This window comes from Pygoscelis adeliae, unplaced genomic scaffold (assembly GCF_000699105.1).
Source record: "Pygoscelis adeliae isolate BGI_AS28 unplaced genomic scaffold, ASM69910v1 Scaffold34, whole genome shotgun sequence".
NCBI classification, from domain to species: domain Eukaryota; kingdom Metazoa; phylum Chordata; class Aves; order Sphenisciformes; family Spheniscidae; genus Pygoscelis; species Pygoscelis adeliae.
In genome coordinates, this window is record NW_008824658.1 from 816278 (window position 1) to 840866 (window position 24589).

Consider the following 24589-nt stretch of genomic DNA (forward strand, 5'->3'; position numbering starts at 1 on the left):
TGGGTACCAGTGTAGGTCACTTTGTCCCAGCACCGCAGTGCCCTCGGAGCCTGCACAGTCCAGAGCTGGGAGACCTGGGAAGCTGGAAGTGTTGGAAAGGCAGGACTGGTGGGGATTGGGAGGGGGGATCCAGCTGCTGGGCATTTCTCCCACGTCCGCAGGTGTCCCGGGGTGATGGGAGGGGGTGGGTGGCTGGGCAAGCCCTGCTGCTCATCCCGGCTGCCAGGGCCGCGGGCAGGGCAGGGTGCACAGCCTGCGCCCCATCAGCCACATGCTTCTGGCGTTAGTGATCGGCCAGAGAGGAAAGAACCACAAACAGCTTCTTGCATCTCGCCGCCCGGCAATATTTCAGGATCAGAAGAAGAGCTCTGCCCGGGGGGATGACCATTATGTAAAGTGGTTGGGACTTTTCCGGTCTGGGACAGACACGTCCTCTCCCCCAGATCCTGGCGAGGACACAGCCTTGGCTGAGCTCCTGCGCCAGCCCTACGGTGCAGGGCAGGGTGTCGTGTGTCATCTCTCCCAGCCCCCTTCTGTAACTGGCTCTGGCGAGACATTTGTCTGCCAGGTCAGGATCGGGCCCAGGGGGGGTTGATCTGCTTTAATGTGTGGCTGTAAGTGGATTTCTTGGAGAGTAATGCTTAAATAAAGGGGGTTATACAACGTGTCTGGAGCAGGGGGTTGAGACGGTGGAGGCAGAAGGTCCTTTCTCCACCAGCGTTTCTATGACAGCAGTCAGCTCTTCTCCCGCGGTGCAGACACTTATTCATCGCCCACTGCGAGACAAGTGCCAGAGGTTGAGGGTATGCCTGGAACCAAAGGGCTGAGCGGGCTGGCTGATCCTGCTGTTGGCAGCAGAAAGCAGGTCCCTTTATGCAACCTCCCAAGGCGCCCGTCTCATACCCTGTGCACCCGTCCTGCAACGCAAATGCATGTGCACAGTTCTCTAGTACTGTTTGCATCATTGCCAGACTTTGTCTGATTGGGGTGTACAGTTACATATCCCTTCTTTAAAAGCCTCTGTGAGTATAAAGACGAAACGTTGCAAGCTCTGTCCTCGGTCTTCCCTGCACCCTCCGTTCCCCGAAGGAGAGGGGAAGTCCAGCTTAGGGCAACAAGGAAATTGCAATCACAGCTGCAGCTCCTGTAAACCTGTGCTTGCTGGTGCTGCTCAGGCTCAGCCATGTGGGTGGTGCTTTCAGGATGTCTTTTCCAACTCCTGCAGCCTGCAGACCGCTTTTGGGATGCACAACTTCTTACGGGCTCCCCTTCACTTTCAAACATAACCACTGATGAATGTTCAACCCAGGAGAATGGTTTTTTTTGTGGTTCAGCATCGCACGATGGGCCAGTTTGCAGTGCCCCACTCAGCGCAGCCCACAGAGCAGCTCCCTTCACTTGGGAGAAAATAAATTGTCAACTTTTTATCTTCTGTTTTACTAAGTGAACAAAAAAAATGCACTGTAATGTATAACACAGGAGGCCTCCCGACATGCCTGGATCCAGGAGGTTGGGGAGCGCTATCAGTCACTCATCAGCCGCCGGGGCTGCCAGCTGGCTTATGTCCCTAATGTCTAATGATATCATAGATCAAAAATAGCTGCAGCAGAATAGAAATGCAGAATTCATAGCCCCATTTTACACATCTTGTTTTCACCAAATCAGTCGCTTTATTGCTGGGCTATGCAAATGTTCGAATGGGTTTGCGTACACGGAAAATAAGCCTCTAGACTTTGTACCTGTTTGTTCATCTCTACCTGTCATTAGGGGCTGGAATATTTCAGCTCTGGATGCATGCTTGTGGAATGGGGTACCGAGCAGCAAGTTCCCACGTTTCCTGACTTGAGCCCTAAGGTCCCGGCTAACATTATAAATGAAAATAAGCTCTGAGGGATCAGGTGTTGCTCTGCTGCACACCTCAGCACGGCCAGTGCAGCCTTGGTGCAGGAGCAGCTGAGGCCAGGCTCTCTGCTGCTCTCCAGGTTGCAGTGGCACCTTGAGCCCCAGGCAGAGAGCAAGGTCTCCCTGTGCTCTGCGCTGGGCATGGGGACAAAAGGAGGCGATAGCCATGGCAGAGCTTCCTCCTCCACGATAAGATGTGGTGGGCGCTTGGGCAGATCGGTGGGCACCTGGGCATGGTGACAGCGGAGGCAGGCAGGGGTGCAGGCAGATGCCAGCTTCCTACACCCTGCTGTCATGGGGCTGCTAGTCCGGACCTGCAGTTTTCTGGCAGAGCTGCATCAGCGCCGTGTTTGAACCGGGGCAGGAGGAAAGGCTGCCGGGGTTGGGAGTGCAGGAGACATCATCAGCAATGATGTCTCCTGGTGACCGCTGGTCAGCTGTTGCCCAGCCCCCTGGACCTGGCTCACCCTGGTAGGACCTGCTGGCCCTTCAGCAAGGCAATGCTGCCAGCGCCCCCTTACCACAGTAAATGCAGCACCGGTGCCTGCAAATGGTGCCTAATTTATGATGCAGGTTTGGCCTCAGAGCCAGCATCCTGCTGGTGATGGTCAGCACTGGGGCCGGGTGCACGGACCCATTGCCTTAGCTGGAAAGCCAGCAGTGCGATGGATGTAGGTCACCTCCGTGGCAAACTGTGATATAACGGGGTGGGTCTGGGAATCCTCCACAGTTCAAACCACACCTGGTTACTCCATGAGCCACACTGTGTTGGCTTTCGGGGTGCTGCTTGTTCATACTCCCTGACATCCCCCAACCCGATTACCCTGCTGGCAATGCTGGTAGAAAGGAAGGTCTTTCTGGGGTTTCCCTGGGGCAGGAGAGAAGAGGGTCTCACTGCCTGTTATTTAGGAGCAGGCAGAAGTGTGTGGGGCATCCAGCACCGTGACACTTGGGGTGTCACAGCCAGAAGCACCTGCGGGAGCTGTGCCCCCCCACCACTGAGATTCCGTCAGTGACATCTCACTGACGAGAAACTGGATGCTCAGTTCCCTTCCTCCATTTTGGGAAATCTCAGCCTTTTCTCTCATACTTGGAAACCCTGAGTGACGTGGTAGGGGCAGATCCTTGCACCCCCACCCTGGTTTCCCCTCTGCCTGGGAGAGCAGTGGCAGCCAGGTGGGTCCAGGACACTCCCTGGTGTTTTGGGATTGCAGGTCTCTGCAGTGGCAGGCTCGTTTGGTAACGTGTTATTGTGGCTCCACTGGGTGAATCACATCGCAGAGCCTCCTGTGGCAACAGCCCCTGTAGGGAGTATGTGTATGGTACAACCTTTTTGCTGCATCCCAAAAGGATGGATGAGAGCCCAGATCCCAGCATGGCTGAGCCCCAAGGCAGTGGTGAGGCCCCTTGGCTGAGGGCACTCATGGGAGATGGGGAAAAACAAAGGGAAGAGCCTCAAAGAATTTTAAACCAGATATTTAGGGAAGATAACTTCCTTGCTGAGACTTATGAGGCCAGCAACTCCTGCCAAAGAGGAGCGCAGGAGCTGGCTGTGCTCAACGCGAGGCAGTGGCGCAGGGGCCATCCCACTGTGGCGGGGTCTCCCTGGCCTCATCCAGTGCCGCTGCCTCACCACGCACGGACTCATCACAGGAGTGATGACATTTCTCTTTCCAGCCCCGGACGCCAGCTCCCTGCGGCTGTGCCGGGCAGAGGTGTTCATGGCGCTGGGGCAGCACCTGCGGGCGCTGGAGGACCTGGACGCCGTGTGCAGGGCTGAGCCTGGAGAGCACGAGGTGAGCAGAGGGGAGGCCCCATTGGCCGGCTGCACTTGGAGCCAAATCTTACTGTATGGGAGCAGTTTCCCCCTTTCCTGAATTCTTCTAGCCATTGGATTCGTCCTGCTCAGAAATACACTCGCCAAACCCGTTAAGTTGGAAATCCAGGCTGCAAGGGCTGCGTGGCACTAACAGGAGAGGTTTGACACCACATCCCTCCTTGCTGGCGCGCAGGCGGTGAGGGCACGTAGCCGTGCTGGTGCTCAGGATGGCAGCTGGGGGCTCAGGGAAGTGTTGGCTTGGAGGCTGAGCTGCCCTTGGAGAAATCAGCCCTGGAGCTCACTTGCTGATTTGTGAAGCACTCATTGGCAATAGTTTTTCAGCTTCAAAGGCAGAAGTCCTTGACTCCTTCTCTAGGTCTCTGTAGGGTTTGTTTGCTTGGTTTTTGCAACTGCTGCATTTTGGAAGAGTCCTGTTTTATGGGTACCTGGCTGTGGGGGGACCTGGTGGGCAAAAAGGACAAGTCTGAGCATGGGAGCAGTAACGTGTCTGGGTGCTTTGACCTGGAATGGGAGCAGTCAGGAGGCTGGAGGGAGATTCCCTTGGGGCTTGCATGGGAGCTGAAGGGGCACGTGCTCAGCTGGTCACTGTCTCCAAGTCACCGCAGGTGTTTCTGCTCTGCAGGGCTTCTTCAGGAAAGGGAAGGTGCTTCTGGAGATGGGACAGAGAGACGAAGCCCTGCTGGCGTGGGAGCACTGCCTGACGCTCAGTCCACATTTCCACCCTGCTCAGAGAGAGATGGAGAAGGTGCGTGGGCCATACCGTGGTGGGGTCCTGTGCCCTTGCATTACACAGGGAGATGCCCTTGTCCTCTGAAAGACTCGCGTCCATCACAGTTGTGCTGCTCTGGCCAGCATTGGGATCAAGTGAAGTCGGGTCCTGGTCCAAGAGCCTTCCCATCACTCCGATGCAGGTTCACCCATGAAGAAAACTCCCCTTCCTCAGTCCATATCTTCAAAGTCTCAGGTTTTGCAGGGTTTAGATACTGACATTGCATGAGATGGGCTTCGAGGCAGCATCAGTAGTCACCCAAGGCAAAGCAGCCAGCTGAAAGCCGCCACTGGAGAGTCAATGTCTTTTCTGCAGATGATTTTAGGCCAGCACCCACCTGTGTACCAAAATCACCATCACCAGTGGGGCCTCTGGCAGTGTCCCTGGCATTGGGACTTCATGCCATGAATGGACACTTGCCCTCCAGGAGGGAAAAGGCAGTGGAATGGCGAACAACCTTGTACCCTCCACAGCTTACTCCCTTCCTGCTCTTTGTGGGTGATGGAGAACATGGGTCCCACCCCTTAAAATACACCATTTTGTTCGCTGCCCCGTGCTGCTTTCTCCCTTACGCACTGCTAAGGCATTTGTTTGACAGAGAGCTCAGCCAGCGCTGAAACAAGGAACCCCGATGTGCCCTGTGGTGAACAGGAGACTGCTTTGGGGAAGGAGGGAGCCTGGCAGCCCACTCACCTCCCTGCTTTCTTCTCCCAGCACCCCCTGAGCTCCACTTTCTCTTTGCAGATCCTCACACGGGAGGATGCTCCTCAGCCATGCATGGCTGCTGCACACTGGGGTGATGCTTACCAGGGCTTGACTGGTCCTCAGGTCGATGGAGGGAGCCCTGCGCTCCCATTGTCTTCTGCAAAAGCTCAGGTAAGAGAGCCTGCAATGATCTGAGTCTGCGATGGGACTTAATGTGCCTCTGGGACATCCCAAATTGGGGTTTTCCAATGACGGGAAACGAGGTGTGGTAAGGAGAGGCTGTGCAGGACCATAGCCACGTGCACACGGTTGCGTGCTGGGATGAGAAGCTGCAGGTAGTGGAGTGTGGGAGAGCAAAGACACCATCAGAGCTGGTGCTGCAGAGACTGGGGAAACAGAGGAGGCTCCTTCTGTCTCCATTCCTCTCCCAGTTTTATTCTGCAATACTTCTGGTAAGATTTTAGACTCTCATGTTTAAAACACCCAAGTCACACTACATTCAGGGGAAAAAAAAAAGAAAATGTCAGTTTTAATGTTTTTTTTAATCCAAAAAACACATTTGAGAACAGTTCAGACCATTAGCAGCTATTAAGGAAAGCTCATCTTTTGCTCTTTGCCTTCTGTAGGTGAATTTGGTGGGTTTGGAGAGAGGGGGAAATCAGAGAAAATGGGCTCAGATACACCCAAATACCAGGTGGTACATCTGGACAGAGTAAACCCATGTTTTAGCCATGAGATGAGCAGGGATGTCTGTGAAGGCCATGCTCTCCTGCTGTCCTGCAGATGCAAGATGTTAATATATACCAACACATTGGAAAAACTCCCGGTGCCATTGGGCTCGGTGGGGTGGATGGGGCAGTGTATTCAAAGGGAGAAGAGGTTTTGGGCTTAATTTCATCTTTGCTGTGTCTAGGATCAGAAGGGAGAGCCAGCGGATGGCAGAGGGGATGCTGGGTCTGAGCATGGCCAGGGAACAGCCACCCTTTCCCAGCCAGGGCGACGGCAGGAACTGGAGACTTCAGCAGAGAGACAGGGCTGGCAGTTGGTAGGTGAGTGTCGTCAAAGGTACCAAAATCTCATCTCATGCAAAATACTTGTTTAAAATCCATTTTGGCACTGAAAACTTAGTGTTTGCGCTGTGTGCCGGCTCAGCGAGCAGAGATCCCAGGGGCACCTGATGGGGCAGCTCTGGCCAGCACATTTGCTGCTTCTCACGCATGTGAGGAGGATCCGATCTTCCTGTGTTGAGCTGGTGAACGTACACCAAACCTTTGGGTGTCACTTGGTGAAAAGTTCTTGCTAAAGCCAGACATCACTTGTTCCCGATGTGGAGCCAGGGAGATGATTCCTTTGGTTCCCATGGGTTGTAGATCAGAACTTAAACTCCTTTGCGAGGGACACAGCATGTCATGCGCTGGGGGAAGCGGTACCTCCATTGGCATTAACTTGCCATCAGCATCCAGCCAGATGGCTTCCACGTATGTGGGTTTGCATAAAGCAGTGGTGATGCCTTGTGGCAGGTCTCCAGAGACGACCATCTGGGAGCTTCTGAGGCCACTTCACCTCCCAGTGCCTCAGTTTCCCTGCCTGCAAAAGGAGCTAGGGAGATACCACCTTCCTCTACCAAGTACCATGAGACCCACTGATGGAAAAGCTACGGATGAACACGGATGGGTTAATAGGGGGGGTTATGTCACATTTCTAAGCGGTTTTGTTTTAACCTTCAAAGCAATTTGTGTAGCAATTAACTACTTACACCTCAGAACAAGGTCAGAAAGCAAAGATTAATTTTCAGTATTGAAATGGGGGGTCGTCTTCTCTTTCCTTCTCTTTTGCCACTAGATAACGAAGAGGAAACAGCAGCAGCAAAGTGTACCCAGACATGCCTCGGGGAGCTGCTGAGCATATCTGACTTGGAGTGTTCCCTCTGCATACGGTGAGTTCTCTGGCAGGAGAGCTTTTAGGATGAAGAATTAACACCTGCTGGGTTTTCTTTCCTGGTGCGGATCTTTCTTCACATCTTAATAGCAAGCTCAGTCTCCAGTACTGCTGAAATGCAGGTTTCAGTAGAGATAACAGATAAGAGGGGAGGACAGGGGCATGCTTTGCCTTGCCAGGCTGTAAGAGCTCAGATTGCCCTGTCTCAGGGCGCAGCATCGTTAGGTCTGTATCGCTTGGGACATTGGAGCGGAGGTGGGGATGTTCAGCGGCATCAAAGACTGAAAGCGGTGGTTGCCCTTTGTAACTGCAGGCTGGAACAGGAAGGTGTTGCCCCAGGGAATTACCATCAGCAACACGGGTACTGCAAACCCAGAGGGGAGCATTTCTGAGCTCTGTGCCCAGAGATGGAAGAGGGGATGAGGTAGAGCCCCTGTCCATCTTCTGACTCAGGGCAGGGGAAGGACTGGGTGCTGCCACAGGGCATGCTGAAACCAGGTTGTTATTTCTGGCATGTCCCAGGACCTTGAGCAGTTGTGCAAGCTGCTGCTGGCAGAGGGTTGGGTGTTGCACCGCCGGATGTGCAAGACGGTCAAGGTCTCCTGTATGGCAGCTTTTTCCAGGTCTGGGCATGGCATGGGGGAATGACACAGGGGAGAGAGATATCAAGGCTGTATCTGATCTGAATTAGGTGAATTTAGGTCTCTTCTGAGAGCAGGGAAACATAGTGTTCAGGAGGAATCAGGGCTCAATGCTGAGCAGGGCTTTCCCAAGACCTTAATTTCATTTCTGATTCTGGAGCTACCCGTGAGCAATCCGAGTGCTTGCTGCCAGCTCTGCTCTTGGAGCAGGGGAGAAGGAGGCACTTTTCCGTCGCTGCCTTTTGGACTACACACCACTGTGGGTGTCTGGGGAACTGCAGCCCTGCCAGGACCAAGCGGTGCCATGTGTGTACTGATGGGGTCCGTGGGGACCCTGCAGGGACGGGGAGCAGTGCTCCGGCCTGGGACAGTTCTCATCTTATATCATTGTGCAGGTCCAACAGTCTGAGCCCAGACTTCTAATTAAAGGACTAAGCCAGTTAGGAACCTTTACATTTAATTAACAGGAGTTATAAGCAAAGCTTAGTCAATGCGGCTTTCGTGAAGGTGAGTTTCATAGTCGTGGGCTGCCAGGGCTTGGAAGACATGGCATGAGATAGCTTTCCGTGGCGTTGCATCCCTGCAGCATTGCTGTCTTCAGTGCAGAAGGCTGGTGAAGACAGCAGATTTCCCTTGAAATGGTAGGAGGAGACAGGGGAAATTTCTTGTTCCTGCTGGAAGCAAAATCTCTTGCTTTCAGCAAGGTGATTCAAGGCAGATGCAGGTACAAGGCTGGGGATAGCCAGAAGCTGCACCCACAGCTTTGGCCACCCTGACCTGCTCGACGCTTGCAGCACCAGCCTGGGCCTCTGCAAGTCCCTGAGCGCTTTGTGGGACTCCTGCACTGTGGGGCTGAGACCAGCCAGGGTTTCCAAAGTGGGATGCTGAGCCAGGCCTGGGGAATGACAGCTTTGAGGGCACCCAGCCCTGTGAACAGGGGCTCTGTGAAATCTCTCTCTGCTGGGCTTGCCTGCACTCCTTCCTCCATGTTGCTTTCTGCGGTCCGTTGACTTTGGTCCCTTTGCAGGATGTTCTTCGAGCCGGTGACGACACCGTGCGGGCACACCTTCTGCAAGGAGTGCCTCGAACGCTGCCTGGACCACCAGCCCAACTGCCCCCTCTGCAAACAGAGCCTGAGAGAGGTGAGGGCATGTGTTCCGCAGGACGGAGCCTGAGGGAGAGCCGGGCACTGGCTCCAGCTGCCGGCAGTGTGCCCAGGGCTGGGGTGGGAAGTTGCAATGCTCTTACGTTAGCAGCTCCCTGGCACGGTGGTGTCAGCTCCACTCATGTGGGAATGACCAGACAGCTGATAATTAAGACCAAGAGATTAATTTCCACAAGATGCCACAGTGATTTAGTGGGATTGTAAACAGGACTGAGACGGGGAGAGAGAGAGAGAAAGAAAGAAGTGAATGCTAATTACTTTTAAAAATGGAAATGGATGGAAAACCTGCTAGCCTGGAGATTTGATTTAATCTTTAATGAAAAGGGATTTGGATAAGACCATCAGGGAAATTAGGTTGTCATACAAGGACTGCATCACTGTCAGAGACAGGACGCTGCGCTGGATGGGCCTTGGGTCTGAGCTGTTTCTGGAGGTCTCGGTGTAGCTGACATCCTGTCCTGCTAGATGGCTTGACATCCCCCAATAGGTTTTATCCCTGACTTTCTCTGATCTAAAATTACCCTCAGCTCCAATGAAAGTGAGCGTGATTCAGAGCCCGGCATGGCCTCAGGGCTCCCCCCCTGCTCTTCTCCAACTTATTTCTGGGTCTAATTTGTTTTAGTATCTGAAGGCTGGAAGCTACAGCCCCACCGTGCTGCTGCAGGACATCATGCTGGCCACCTTCCCTGCACAGCTGGCTGAGCGCCGGGAGCTGCACCAGGCTGAGATGGCAGAGCTCTCCAAGTAAGCAAGGACCTGCTCCAGTGTGCCTGTGTGTGTGTGTGCACGGGGGTAGGAGGGGCTCCGAGGGGGGTGTCCACACCATGTTCCATTGCTCTGGCTTTGTTCTGCTCAAGTGATGTCTGTCCCACTTCTAGGACCACGTCACAGCAGTGCTGGGTGGGTGCGGACGTGCCCCATGGGGCAGCTGGGGATGAGGGAGCATCTCTGCAAGGAGCTGTTTTGTGGGCAGTCTGTCCTTGGGCTCTTGGTGAGCCAAGTGGAAGCTCTGGTGTTGCTCTGCACCAGAGCATCACTTCTTGGGGTAAAGGACACATCTGGCTGGGTGGAGCAGCTGATGCAGAGCCCTTGGGGTGGGATTTGCTCTGGGTTTCATAGTGGTCTCTCCTCCCGTCCCTCAGCCTGACCAAGAACATCCCCATCTTCGTATGCACGATGTCCTTCCCAGGCATTGCCTGCCCTTTGCACGTCTTCGAGCCTCGTTACCGCCTCATGATCCGGCGGTGCCAGGAGACTGGCACGAGGAGGTTCGGCATGTGTATATACGAGAATGTGAAAAGGTGAGCTCCTGGGCAAGGTGGCTTTCCTCTGCCCCGGCTGATTTGCCCTTCTCTGCCCCAGCCCCAAATGTCTAAAATCCTGAGTAGTTTGGAGAGGAGGAACAAGGTGCAATTTCCTATCCCACTGCACCCTGCAGATAAAATCAGCAGGGAGGTGGTGTGTTCCCCACACAGCACAGTGAAACGGGATCTCGCTGCCTCCCAGCATCGCACCGGCCAGGCAAGGAGTGGGGCCAGGGCTGGAGCTGTGCAGAGCCAGCGGTGGCTGTTAAATATGACGGTCTGGGAACAGCTTCTGGCTCAGGGTGTCTCTGAGCTGCCATGGTTCCCTGGCCATGTCCTCCAGCTCCTCCTAGTGAGCACTTTAAAATTGCCATATTTCTCATACTCTGTCCTTAACCAGCTACGAGAGGACACTGGACTAAATGGGCTTTTGTTTGCTGCAGTGTGGCCGTCCTTATGTTGCTGGTGGCACCTCCAGATCTCGGGTGGGGTCAGTCTCCAGGCTCCTAACCCAAGTACTCTGTTAAATACCTGTATTTACATGACATATCATAGAATCGTTATTAAGGTTGGAAAAGACCTCTAAGATCATTGAATCCAACCGTCAACCCAACACCACCATGCCCACTAAACCATGTCCCTAAGTGCTGCATCTACACGTGTTTTAAATACTTTCAGGGATGGTGACAACCACTTCCCTGGGCAGCCTGTTCCAATGTTTAACCACTCTTTCAGTACGCTCTTTCAGTAAAGAAATTTTTCCTCAGGTCCAATCTAAACCTCCCCTGGTGCAACTTGAGGCCATTTCCTCTCGTCCTATCGCTTGTTACTTGGGAGAAGAGACCAACACCCACCTCCCTGTGCTCCCCTGTTCAAGTGAAATGGGATAAATAACATTTTCTGGGCTTTGGGAGGATGTCTCTGCAATGGATGGTGTCTTCAGGACCACTGGACATCAGGGCAGTATGAGGACCCAAGTTATTTTGGTATAAGGCAAATCCAAGGGAGTGTGAACAGTGTGCTCGCTATTCCCTGCCCTCTTAGCAGCAAGTGCTAACTTAACAGAGTTGAGTTAATCGCCAAATTTCCCCCCTCCCAGCCAGCTTGTTCCTGTGCCTTTTCCTCCTTCAGGAGAAGCAGCTCTCCCACCACTGGTATCCCAGCTCAGCTCCTCTTTTCTCTCCCTGGCTCCCTCCAGTTTTGCTGACTACGGCTGCATGCTGGAGATTCGGCAGATCAAGCTGCTGGCGGACGGGAGGTCCCTGGTGGACACCATCGGCAGGAGGCGGTTCCGGGTGCTGAGACGTGGACACAGGGATGGCTACAACACTGCTGACATTGAGTACCTGGAGGACAAGAAGGTGAGGGCAGGGCCAGGGCAAAAGCCCCCGCTGTGGTGGGACAGAGCCTCCCCATGGACACCTTCTGCATTCCTCTTCCCTCCACGCAGGTGGCCGGGGAGGAGCTGCAGGAGCTGCAGTGCCTGCACGAAAGCACCTACCGCTTGGCTCAGCAGTTCTGCGAGCACGGAGACCTTGCCTCCAGGCACATATTGATGCAGCATGGACCGCTGCCGGAGAAGGAAGAGGACATCCAGGTAAAACCCCAAGGGAAGGGATGCTCTAAGTAGAGAGGGTACCAGGAGAGCCTCTGAAGCAGCGCCGTTCCTGTGCTGACCACCCTGCTTCCCTGCTTGGCTCCCCCCCAAGATGAGCAAAACAGACCCTGTTTTTCACTCCCATTACTGGTTACGGCATCTCTCACTCAGAGGTATGGTAGGGCTTATTTGTTAAAACTGTTTAATGGTTCTTTATAGTTTTAAACTGTTCTTGGAAACTGAGCACTGAGTTTTAAAAGCTTTCCTGGACTCTTTTCCTAAATGACAACCAAGAAACTGAACTGCCTGGATTTGAAAACACTTGGGGAAAAAAAAAAGCCAAACGGGCAAAGAAACAAACCCCACAGCTCAGCGAGTCTGCAGTCTCCTTTCTCATCGTGTTCCTTTGAGACAGCCACAGCTGGCCAGAGGAGCGGAGCTAAGAGGGCAGGATCTAGTTTGCTTATTAACTTGCTGTGACAAACTCAGATTCGGGGGGTGGGGGAGGGAGGAAGCACAAAACTTAGTTTTCACTCCTTTAAGAAACTGTTTCCTGCCTGGATCGTTACAAATATGCTCCTGCTGGCTTGTCCCAGTCTAAGGCTGTCCTGGCCAGCAGTCGCATCAACGCTGTGCTCAAAATTACAAAATGATTCATCCTCCTTCAGCTGAATCGAGCATTTCCCTCTTAGTTTGGCTCAGGTTTTAAAAAAGCCTGTTTACAAAAGCACTGCCCAGTGGTTGTGCCTGCCTGGCCTGCACCTCACCTCATTGAGCGATGATAAGGCAAATGCCCCAAAAGACAACGACCACGCAGGATTTGACCCATGTTTACAAAAAGTATTGCCTTAAACAAGGAAACGCACAAGATATTTCTTTGTCTCTTTAGTACAGACTTTTTCCCGGTTACATCTGTGTCTGGAGACTCCCTGGGGAATGCTTGTCTGAAATTAAATTAGTTTATCCAGCAATTTGGAGCCTGGACAGACAAAAGGGACGTTCAGAGGAATACCTTAGCCAAAGCTGGCATTGCCATCCTGACAAGAGCAAATGTTTCCCATCAATGATGCCGCCCAAAGGCCACGCATTCACCTTGCAGTTCCTGACGTGGGGGTCTCTGCCTCTCTCCCCTCCAGGCTTCGGCAGATGGCCCGACGTGGTGCTGGTGGCTCATCTCCATCCTGCCCCTTGACCCGTCCTACCAGCTGAACCTCTTCTCCACCACCTCCCTGCGTGCCCGTCTCACCCAGCTGCAGCGCATCCTCTCTGCCCTGCTGCAGCAGCCCCCTGCCGAGCACCCGCTGGCTGGGGGCAGCCCCCGGGGCCGCGTCTGAGCCCCCCGGCCCCCAGCCGCTCTGCAGGGAAGACCTCCACCCCCGTGGGTTTCTCTATGTGTTGCTTCATGGTTTTGCTTGTGGATTGAGCCCCACCCCGAAAGTGACCTCAGCGATGAGCTGGGCACCCTCTGCCCGGCTCGGTGGGGCCGGTGCCGCACCAGCAGCGACACTACACCGTCCATGCCGCCTCCGGGAGCTGCTTGGTGACGCAGCTATCCTGTGCCGTGCCGCCGGAGGGGGGGACCGGGATGGAAAGCTGGGTTGCGTCTTGGGAACCAAAATCACTTGCTGAGCTGCTTTGGCGCTAAAGAGGATTCTCCTTAGGGCAGAGGACCAAGTGCCAGGTTTGCCTCACTTTTGGCTTTTCCTCTTTGAAGGACAATGTAGGGGTTTTTGGTAGATGGTCCTGCTCTGTGCAGCAGATTTTCAGGCTTGGGAGAGGTGGCACTGGGAGGCAGAGAGGTCCCAACAGCTCCCCCCAGCCTTGGGAGCTGACGGCTCTGCCTCTGCTTATGACTTTGACTTAATTTCTATTTGAATGAGAAGACAGGTTAAATTAAACAATCTGAAACTCATGGTCCTGCTCCTAACCACCTCTACGGCCACATGGCGAGGAGATGCTGATCTCTGAACGTGCCCAGGTCCGGACGTCCCCACTCTGCTCGGTGCTCTGCCGTGTTTGCTGTGCCAAGCTTGCTGGCCACTTCCCCAGGCTGGAGCCGTGCTGGAGGCTGCTGGCCGCTTCCCCGACTGCCAGCTCCACGGCTGTGAAGTGCTGTGGGAAGGGGGCGATTTGGCAGCGTTGGTGCTTTTCCCCCCACCCAAAGGCTGCTGTTCCCGAGCCTGGCTGGGTTCAGGTTGCAGGGTCGGACCTGGGGGCTGGAAGGAGCCGATGGCGCGAGGGAGGTAAGCCTGGAAGTGGTTTTGTGAGAGTTTCTGCTCCTTGACTAGTGCAATTTTCCCATGTTCAGTGTTTCTTGCGAACTTTCTGCCTCCTCAGGAGAAAATCAGGATCTGAGCTGAGGCTGGATCCTTGCACTTGGGACCCAGGATCCCCAAAAGAGCACAGAGTGAAGTCAAAGGGATCTGAACCTCTGGAGAGGCAGGGAGGGGCTAGGACCAGTGACTGAGGCTGTGAGCCCCATGTCAGGGGAGCAAATGCCTGTCTGGAAGTGCCTGGCTGCTGCTCGTCTTTAAACACAGGGAAAAGACTATCCCCCTGGACAGAGCAGGCTTTCCTCCATGGAATTATGAAGGTTTGGGATTTTTGTCTGCCATCCATAATTGCAGTGGCTTTGGGTTGAATTTTAGGAATAACATCCACTTAGTTGTGGGATTAACATTGCTTCCAGAATTTTATCCCTGCTTTTCTCAAAGGCTCCACACCCCATCTAGGGGCTCAGTGGGCTGTTGGACGTGTGTGGGGGAGAGAAAATCAGGCTGGGGCTACAGTGCTCCTTAGTGCACGTGTTGCTGGGCTGAGCCTGGGGCAGGAGGCTCTGGACACAGCTCTGGAGAGGTCCCTGCCCAGGGCCACCGCTTTTCCCTGTCCTGCTCTCTCCAGGAGCGAGAGGTCTCAGTCCCTCCTCTCCAGCAAAGTGCCTTCCCGGAGTGACAGTCAGGGGGAGCTAAGGGCTTGCTCCCCAAGGACCATAGTGAGCGCAGGGTGGCTGAGGACAACTCAAAAGCTGGATTTACTACTCTACCTTTGAGCCATGTCCTCCCCCCTCTTTGCTGCTGTCTCTGGGGCACCATGACTCCCCCAAGGGGCTATATCCTCAGGATGTCGGATTGGGGTAGGCGTGGGCAGGTGATGGAGGGACACCTCACAGTCCCAGGGCAGGTGCATGCAGGTGGCAGGATGCTGCTGAAGTTTGGGAAGTGCCTTTCTTTTCCACAGGGTCAATGTGAGCTCACCCAGTGACATGCCCCCCCAGGCCCCTCACCTATCCCCCGAGTTGCCTGTTCCCCAGGTGTGGGAGCTCCTTGGGCCGCTGCAGATCCCTCCAGCAAGGGGGGGGGAATGGGGGGGATGCAGGGGAGAAGTGGGAGTCTGCACCATGTTCATGCTGGGGGAGAGCTGGGGACCAGAGACACATCTGCCTGGCTGCTTTGGGAAGGGACTTGTGCAAATCGCTCTGGTTTGCTTGGAGCGCCTTCGGGGTTTATATTAGTATCTTTGCTCTTTGAATTAAATTTTCTTCCTGGTTATTGAAATAAACACCTTTTTTTTTGTTGTTGTTTTGTTGCTGGTGTTTAACTTTTAGCCACTCATTGATGAAAGTTCTTGGGCATCACCAGGGAGATTTGGGGACGTGTGGAGAGGTGACACCCTGGCCTTCAGACAGCAAGTTAGATAGATACAGTGAACACAGTTCAGCAAAGGTAGATGTCAACAAGGGAAAAAAATAAGGTGGTTTTACTCGCAGAAAGTGAGCATGTGAAACAAGGCAGGAGGGACTAGCTCCTGCCCGTCATTGCAGCTAAAGGCTTTGGGGAAGGATGGGAACCGGGAGACCAGTCTGGTAGAGATGCTGACCAGTGTAGGATGACCCTGGAGGGTGTCTGTCCCTTGAACGCTGTGAAGAGCATCTGTCCCTGTTCCACCTTTGCAACCGAGGGCTGTGAGCTGTGAGCAGGTTTGCTTTTGGCAGCTGGCATTAGGGATGAGTGACAATCCAGGGAGACATGCACGGGCTCTAAAATGAGAGGGTGGCCCTGGATGGAGAGGGGATGGTCTTCAACCCTGAGCATGGGGATGTCCTGCCAGGACAGCTCTCACCTGTTTCTTGCTCCCACCTCACCTCTTCCCTCTACCTCCCAAATGTGCCATCCAAAACCAAGGGCAAGAAGGGAACTTATAGAAACATAGAATAGTTTGGGTTGGAAGGGACCTCTAAAGGTCATCTAGTCCAACCCCCCTGCTGTGGGCAGGGACATCTTCAACTAGAGCAGGTTGCTCAGAGCCCCGTCCGACCTGACCTTGAACGTTTCCAGGGATGGGGCATCCACCACCTCTCTGGGCAACCTGGGCCAGTGTTTCACCACCCTCAGCGTAAAAAATTTCTTCCTTATTTCTAGTCTAAACCTACCCCCCTTTAGTTTAAAGCCATTAACTTCCTCTGCCCAGCTCTGCTTTGCACGCTGCCTGGAAACCTGGAACAACTGTAGAAGAGGAGGAGAGGGCTCAAGTGATCTGAGATGGTGGATAACCCTAAAAAGGTCCCATGCCTCAGACCAGGGTCTCTGCCAGGCCATTAATAACTGGCTCCATGAGGAATTACACCTTGAATTTCACCCCCAGCAATTCTCTACAGAAACAGCCGTGCCCTGGTGAAGCCCAGCTGTGTGCTGTGGCTGATGCCAGCCCCTTTGGTGGCTCCGGCCGGGCGGCTAGTGCGTGTCTGTGTGTCTGGGAGTCTGGAGCTGGCACCGGATCCCTTTGCCGTGTTGCCCTGCTCCCACTAGATGTCAGGAAGAGGCTGAGTGCGGGCAAGGAGGAAGGCACGGCAGAAGGGATGTGCAGCATCAGCGGCTGCCAGAGCCTTGGCCATGCTTTTCTCACCCCCAGCCTCAAAAGCAGCCCTGCTCTCAGCCCTGGCCCTGCACAGCGAGTGGGGCTGGGCTGCCCTGGGCTCTCCATCAGCACAGAGGTGAAGCTGGGAATCAGTGCAGTGCATCACTTGAGGCCACCTTCTCTTTCCCACGTGCACAGGGTCTGTCCTGGGAGATCCTTTCTCCACTCTGGCCAGCAAGGTCTTGTTTGCCCTCTTGGGACTGGAGCAGGGGACTGGGGCAGTTGGGGGGTGTCCTCCTCCCCATCCTCCTCTGGCCACCCTGCTGGTCATGGCCTCAGCTCAAAGGTGGGAGATGAATCAACTTCTTGTCCCAACACACAGCTGGGACATAACGGTGTCCCATGACCCCTTGCAAAAGCAGACTGGGCATCTCAAAGCCCCACTGGGATGACGGGTTGCTTCACTGAGCAGTTGGGATCTGAATGGGGGCAGTTGCAAGGGACATGGCCACATCCACGCTGCCACTCTCCCAACCTTGCCCCAAATGTCTACCTGGGCAAGGGAACCCCAGCATCCCCACCATCAGGTGGGACTGTGAGTTGGATGTTGGGCTCATTACTGGCTCCCACCAAACCATCGCCTCCTGAGATGCTCTACTCTTCAAGGTCCATTTTGGGCAGCTTTTGGACCCAGGCTGCTATGGCCTGACTGTGTCTGTGGGGACACAGAGGACCCGGGGCAGCCAGGAGCAGCTTCTTCCCCAGCTCCAAGGGCTCCTGCTTCACCTCATCCTCTGTCACAAGCCTGTGGAGAGGCCAGATCTGGTCCTGCCTGGCACGGCTGGGGCTGGCAGCTATGGGCACCTCCCGTCTCTCTGCCCCAGGCTCAGTGGTAGCATGCATGGCAGCTTCACCCCCAAATCAGCAGCCAGAGCCGTGGGGAGATGGGTCCATCTCTGCATAGGCTCCTCGGGGTCTGAGGGGAGACAAGCCACCTGATGCCACAGCACAGGAGCTCCATCCTGCCTGCACTGCTGTGCTTTGCTTTCTGCTCTCTGATTTGCTTCCTCCCTGTATTTTTCCATCTCCACATGCGCTCCTCCCCTGTGCACCCCAACAATAACTAGTAATGATTTCTGGCCTTTATATAACACTTGTCATCGAAGCTTTTCAAATGGATGTCTGTATCCTTCTCCGGATTTTAGAGGCAGGAACCAGGGGTGGGAAGAGGCAATGTGTTGCCCAGCGTCACCCAACAAGGTCTCTGGTAGTCAGGGGACCACTCTCCAAATGGGTCCCTCTTCCCACCGCATCTAGCCCCCACCTCTGTGGATGCTGGGATGTATCCTGCAACTGGATTTTACATCCCTGGGGAGGTGTAAACCAGAACTAGCACTGGACCTGCTCCCACCATCCCAAAATGCATCCTCCAGCTCCCTCGACCTGCTCTCCAACAGCACCATTTCCTCCCTTCCCATTTGGCACCGTCAACTTGAGACAACGGTGACAATTTCCCTCACCTAATAGTGTGGGCAAGCAATTAGCTAAAGAGGCAAGTAATTGATACAGCAGGTGTCAGGCTGCACCTTGTCTTTCTTTAACAAATGGTGCATTTTCAAACTAATTAGTCCAGCTGGTACTTGAGATGATAGTGGAAAATCAACATGAGGTTGTTCGAGCTAAGATCTTCTTCTCTAGCAAGGCCACGCCAGCGCTGGAAGAGGAGCACAGTGCATGTTAAGGTTAATGAAGGTGAGAAGAAAAGGGAGAAAACCAGCACGTAATTTTTTTCCATCCTTTAGCAATACCAGTTGGTGCTATGAAAGACGGATGGTATTGTTCCTGCTTTTTCAAAGAAAATAAAGGAAAGCAATGAAGACAGATGTGCCATCTCTTTCAAGAAAACTCACCCACGGGATGTACTCAAAGACGGAAAATGACAAGTGATGAAAAAAGCAACTCAAAGCCACTGCCGGAGCAGTTGGAGTGGGACCTGCCTGTCCCCCTGAAGAAACGCCCCCATCGCTTCCTGCGGCCAGGCTGTTCCTGGCATGAAATCAGTCTCTGTCCTGTATGGAGCAGAGCAGGGTGATTGCGGACATGTGCTGAAGGCGACCTGGAGCAGAGATCAAGTGGCAGCTGGACAAATGTCTTTGCCTCCCATTCGGTGGCATTTTGGAGGTGCCTCACTGGCATGTCCCCAGGCTGGGCTGCACACAGGAGCCGTGCAAAGCCAAGCCCTGATCCAAGCAGGAGCAGGAAACCTGGGAAGATACATCAGGTAGGGCTGTCTCAGCATGATCATGGGTCATTTACACCTTTGGTAAACAGATTTACTGGGACAGGCTTTTCCTACAGGCTTTATAAAACCCATTTGGGCCCATCACACCAGCGATGCCACCAATCTGCAGCCGGGAAGCCCTGGATTTGGGGCAGCTGCATGGGGCTGCCTCCCAGCCCTCCCACATTGCCTGATTCAGAGCCACTTTTCGGCCCCCCGGGGAACACCTGGCGGAGGAATTAACCCCCCAGTGTGTGACTGTCCCCAGTCCCATGACAGTGACACACCTGAGGCTGAGCACAGGGCGGGAGGCACAGGATTACCCCCAGCATGGCTCTGTCCAGCCCCTGCCATGGCAGGGTCCAGGAGGGACCGTGTCCCTGGATGGCACAGTAATGCAGAGAGCCATCACTGATGCTAGCGGCTCTCTTGGGGCTATCAAAGTCTTAATGAACACCAATTAGCTTCAGTCCAGATGTGTAGGATTCTAAGAGTCGGAGCTGGCAGCTGGGAGTGGGGAGACATTTGCTGCAGCAGGTGGGAGCAACGGGCACTGCCCGCTTGGTGAGGTCTCCCTTGGTGTAGAGCACCACCACCCAGCCAAAGCAAACCTCAGGAAAGCAAGCCATCGCCAATACTTGGTTGGAGTGTGCCAGCTTGTGGAGAGAGGGAGATTATATAGGGCCCTGTATATATACATACTGCCCCTTGCCTGACTCTCTGCCCACAGCCCATGTCCCCCCAAGTGCCCATCAGTGATTCGGTCTCTCCCTGCCCCGTGTCCTCCCTGCTGATTTCACAAAACCGTTTCAGCCCAGGCAAAATATTTACAGGACTGATTAAACATTAAGGAAATGGGAAACTTGTTAAAAGCATGGAACTTATATAAATACAGCATTATTAAAATAAAATGTGACTTTTAGCAAGGACAGCTCTCTCAGCTGTGCTGTGTTTACCTTAATTGTTTCCCTCCATTAATTACAGTCTGAGAGAGAGACTTGTGCAAATTGAAATAAATTAATCGAATTTGTTTAGAGTTTTGTGTGGCTGGCTTATGGGGATTGCAATTAAGCCAGTATGTTGGGGGTATTAAATTACATTGCCTAGATTTGTTCTTCCCTTTTCAAGCACCAGGAACGTGAAAAGGCAGGAGTCAGCGACAATTAGAAGGTAAACAGGCAGTGCGAGCACTGGTTATATTAGTTCCTCTGCCTCAAGAATTTCACTCCTTGCAAGTATTAAGGCTCATCCCTTAATAAATGCAGCCCAGCTCTGTGCAATGAAAGGTAAAGGGCAGATGGTGGAGTAGAGACCAGGGTGCATCTCAGCTCTGCCCTGGCAGTGGAAACAGTGACGTGGGTGGGAGTTTAGTCCAATTCTCCAGGAAAATTAGGCTACATGACTCAGCAGCCTTGCATGCGTTCTTGCTGGTTCCCACTAGCAGCTGCCCAGTACCACCCACATTTGACACAGGGGAAGAGGCTTCCAGATATATTGAGGTCCTGACAAGGTCTGTGAAAACGGGCAATGAAATAGCGAAGAGAAATACATCTGCCAATGGGGAGTGGAAGGGGATGCTCAACCCTTATTAGACACCAGAGAATCTACACCACAGTCTTTTTCCAGATAGGTATTTAAGAGGAAACCTGGCTTCACTGGTGCTGTCCATGAGCCAATCTGCTCTGGTCTTGTCCCAAACCAACCAGAGGAGTGGACTGTGTGGGAGTTTGCTCCAAGACCCTCTAGCCCCATGGAGAAGCGCAGCCAAACTTCTGGAGGGATTTCAGCACAAGGTAAGGAGAAAGGCGCAGTTTCCTCCCTAGAGAAAAGGGAATTTTGGGAAGAGAAAAAAGAAAAAAAAAAATCCAAATTTTGGTCTGTGGAGCTGCACTGCCCACCCAAGGTGACTCCTCAAGGACGATGCTTGCAACATCGGCTCGGGTGATGGGGCCAGGCAGGAGTTGTGGAGGGTGCACCAGAGCTGCGGGGGTACGCAGAGACCCAGGGAACCTGCTGTTCAAAGACATGGCCAGGGCGTGAGGTGCTTAATTCCCCCTCTCTTGCCTTGTGGCTCATTTACGAAACCACAGGGGATTCAAAGCTCACCTCCTGTCACTTCTCTGCAGATCCCTCTCCCTTCCCTGCTGCCCTGAGCCATCCTCAGTCCTGCAGACTTGTTGCTGGCTCTGCATTCGTGTTACTAGTAAAAAACCATCCCTCATGCCCCAACAGGAGCAGACTCCTGTGGGAAGCCCCCATTGGCATTGCTGTGCAGAACAGCCCTACAATATCCTCGCCTCCTCCTGCTGCACTGGGCACTGCTGGGAGGGCAGAAGGATGGCAGCCTCCTCCCTAACTGTAAATACAGGGTGAGCAGGGATGCCAGGGACAAGCAGCGTCTGGCAGATGTGTTCTCCGCAAGCGAACCTCTTCACCTGGCTGTTGCCTGTGCTCAGATGATATATGGAGTGGCTGGGCTGCAATAGGATTTCTACCCAGAATATTGGCTGGATGATAAAGGAGTCTGTCTGTGGTGATAATTGCACCATAAATAGCGCTGAGTTCGGCAGTGACGAGTGAGGCATTAGAAAACCTCACCCTCTGGATTCCTCCCACTTCATTCCATCTTCCTAACTGCTAACAAGCTGGAAGAATAGCTCGTCAGTTTTTACCAGCCACAAGAGGTTTATTGCACTCCAATGCAGCTGGGCACCTTCCTCCCCATAAATCTTAATAGTGAAAAAGGAGAGAGAGGGGGAAAAAAAGGCCAGCTAAATTGGGTGATTACTGAAAAGCAGCAGGTAGGGCCGCATTGTGACGCGGTTGTCCCTCTTCATTCTCCCCACTGCAAGGACGGCGCCGTCCCGCTCCCTCCTCCAGACTTCCCCTGGCTCTTCCGGGTGCTCTCAGGCGCTTGGGGGTAACCATCCGCTTTACTCCACTGATGGAAACTGAAAACCTGCCAGCTAGACCCAAACACTGAAAAATGAAGAGCTCAAACTGGGGAGTTCTGTAAAAGTCAAGACTGGAAAGAAATATAATTAGTATGAATAGATTGGAAGCCCTCTCTGGCTCCTTGCTTTTTGAGCCTGCAGAAAGCATGTGGACCCTTGTCTTTTCTTCCTGGAGAAAAGCTGGGAAATGGATCTGACTCCACTGGCACATTAACCTGCTCTTGAACTCCAAAAGATACCTTAAAAACAGGCATTTTAACCTTAAAAACCCTTACATTAGGGTTTCTCACTCACGTCAAACTCAAGTCCACCTGAGCTCTATCCTCTGGGCAGATTTGCTCACTGTTCGTGACCAACCGCCAGGTACTGTGGGGAGTGTGGTGTAAATGGAAAAAGTAGCCAGGACTGAACGGAGGCATCTCCTCATGAAATTTTATTCATGGGTTAGTGAATTGCTGCTGCGGCTCTTCTTTTTCATATATGCAGTGCCCTGTTCTGCTACAAATAGCTAAAAGATGGACCATGTAGCACAAATCCTCTTTACAATCCGGAGAGCTTGCAAGATCCTGGTCAAAAATTAAACCTTGAGGAATCAGGCATGACGTACCTCAAATGTTGGGAAAATCCCATTCTTGGTTGCTAGGTCCTCGCTCAGGCCGTGGCGTTATAACATCCCATGGTGGATGGCCCCAAGCAGTGGGAAATGCCCCGCTGCCGACAGACTCACTCTGTCGTGCTCCCAATGGGTTGGAAAACATTTATATCAGAGAGACGGGATTTGGCCTCTCCCCCTTTGTGTCTGCCTCCGGGAATTGGCTTAAGCTGTTCTCATCCCTCTGGACAGGCTTTGCCCCTTCGCTAGTGCCCCTGGCTGCACATTCTGCAGTGCAGAAATGCCACGGACGGTGCGGCTGCAGTGTATTTCTGCAGCAAGGGATGCAGGCGGTGTCGTTAGGCTGATGCACACATCCGGCTTCAGCTGGCATGTGCTGTCAGAGCTCTTTAGCGGCGGGATGAAAATCTGCGCTGGTGGAGCATCCTCAGCTGACAGTCACCTCCGGCGCTGCCGGCAGGGCACAGCTCCCTGCTCTGCCGCTTGCAGGCTCCTTTGGAACAGAGACCCCTGGGGATCCTTCAGGGGTTAGTTAGCGGGCTGTCTCCATGACCACTCATGCCATCACTCCGACACACTGACATCACTGTTGTTTTTCTAGGAAGATGATTAAATTATTTTTTTGAAATTTTTAAGGGCCCAGGAGTGAAGGGGGAAAATGATCCTCCTTCCTGGACACTTTATAAAGCTTCCACAAATAACTGCAGTAGGAGGAAGGCAAGTTTTATTCTGAGATGGGAAAAGAGATGGTTGAAAAGCAGTTTTTAAAGGCATTGAGTAGACTTGGGGGTAATCCATCCCCAGTGCCCATGTTGCAGCAGGACCCTTCAGCATGGATGGATGGGCAGTGCTGGGGCTCACGCTGGCACACAGGAAGAAGAGCAGCTCTCTCCTTTCTGTGTGCATTGCAATGAAGGCTGCTAAGCAGGCACAAGCTTTTCAGCTCCTGTACAAATCCATAAGCTCCTCCAAACCTTCCTCTTCTGCACATGCAACAAATCCAAAGGCCAAATATAGAGCATGATTTTTCTCCCTTATTTTTTTTTTTTAACCACCATTCCGGAGTGTTTGAAGCAAAACTATTTACCCTGTTTAAGCTTTGGATTTGCAAATTTAAAGCTTTTACAGTCCCAGGTGCACCCAAAAAGATAAGGGAGCTGGGAGGTACACTGCTGTACTTAAAAATAAATAAATAAAGCTGAGATTAATTCGAAGCTACTTCTTAATACTCGGTATTTCTAGATTATCTACTGCTATTAGTATATTGACCTTGCCTGAGCTGACATGGGGTAGCATAAAACCCTTAAAACAACAAAAGCAATGACCACTCTTTGGCTCTATGTTTCTTCTTGATTTTCTTCTTTTTTCTCTGCATGTCTCTGATACTTGTTGGCAGAAGCGAGGGCAGTGATTTTTCAGCCTCGTGGGTGGGAGGTCCCCCTTAATGAACACCACAGCAGAGGAGCAGGCAGGTGGGGAGAGCGGGAGGGAGGCAGTTTGGGGAGGTGTAACAACCATGTGAAAATGCTGGAGACCCGAAAGCTTGGGACCAGGGAGGGAATGACTGGGCAGAAGAGAGCGGTGTGCTCCCCAGCACCAGCTGCTGCAACGGTGCTCCTCCTCTGCCGGTGCTAAAAGCTGTGGCATGGCCAGCACGGCACGGGATGTGCTGAACACCAGATCCCCTTTGGAGGCTGTTACTGGGATTCCTGGCAGGAGATGCAAAACCTGACTTCATAAACCAGATCCCAACAGATACTTGGCTGGACACAGGAGGAGGAAAGGAACCAACCCAGGCTTTAAAAATATGAGACTGAAGAAACAGCCTGGGAGTCGAGGGGTCTGTGCTATGCATGACTCAGTGGAAAAAGGCGAGTCAGGGCTTTGCAGAAGCAGCTTTGGGAGAGGGAGGCTGGGACCGAGATGAGATTAATCAAGTAGCAAGAGCTGCCCAGACATGACTATTCTTGGCTATTCTATTAGGAGGGAGATTACTGCTTATGGTTCCTCAAAATGAGCTTCAAGA

General features: G+C 53.1%; 1 protein-coding gene across 1 annotated transcript; it reads left to right on the forward strand.

The window, feature by feature from the left end:
* Positions 1-3560: 3560 nt before the first annotated feature.
* Positions 3561-15400, forward strand: LOC103915809 (LON peptidase N-terminal domain and RING finger protein 1-like). Its single transcript, XM_009322738.1, has 11 exons — positions 3561-3698; positions 4365-4487; positions 5256-5387; positions 6130-6265; positions 7059-7152; positions 8823-8937; positions 9583-9704; positions 10103-10261; positions 11463-11625; positions 11715-11861; positions 12998-15400. The coding sequence occupies exons 1-11, from the start codon at positions 3561-3563 to the stop codon at positions 13193-13195; spliced, it is 1527 nt and encodes a 508-aa protein (XP_009321013.1). The 3' UTR covers positions 13196-15400.
* The last annotated feature ends 9189 nt before the right edge of the window (positions 15401-24589 follow it).

What these genes read in the sequence shown, in the direction of transcription:
- LOC103915809 (XM_009322738.1), top strand. Translation starts at nt 3,561, where the DNA reads ATGACATTTCTCTTTCCAGCCCCGGACGCCAGCTCCCTGCGGCTGTGC. An exon ending in CTGAGCCTGGAGAGCACGAG is followed by an intron (nt 3,699 to 4,364) that starts GTGAGCAGAGGG and finishes TCTGCTCTGCAG; the next exon opens with GGCTTCTTCAGGAAAGGGAA. An exon ending in GAGATGGCAGAGCTCTCCAA is followed by an intron (nt 9,705 to 10,102) that starts GTAAGCAAGGAC and finishes CCCGTCCCTCAG; the next exon opens with CCTGACCAAGAACATCCCCA.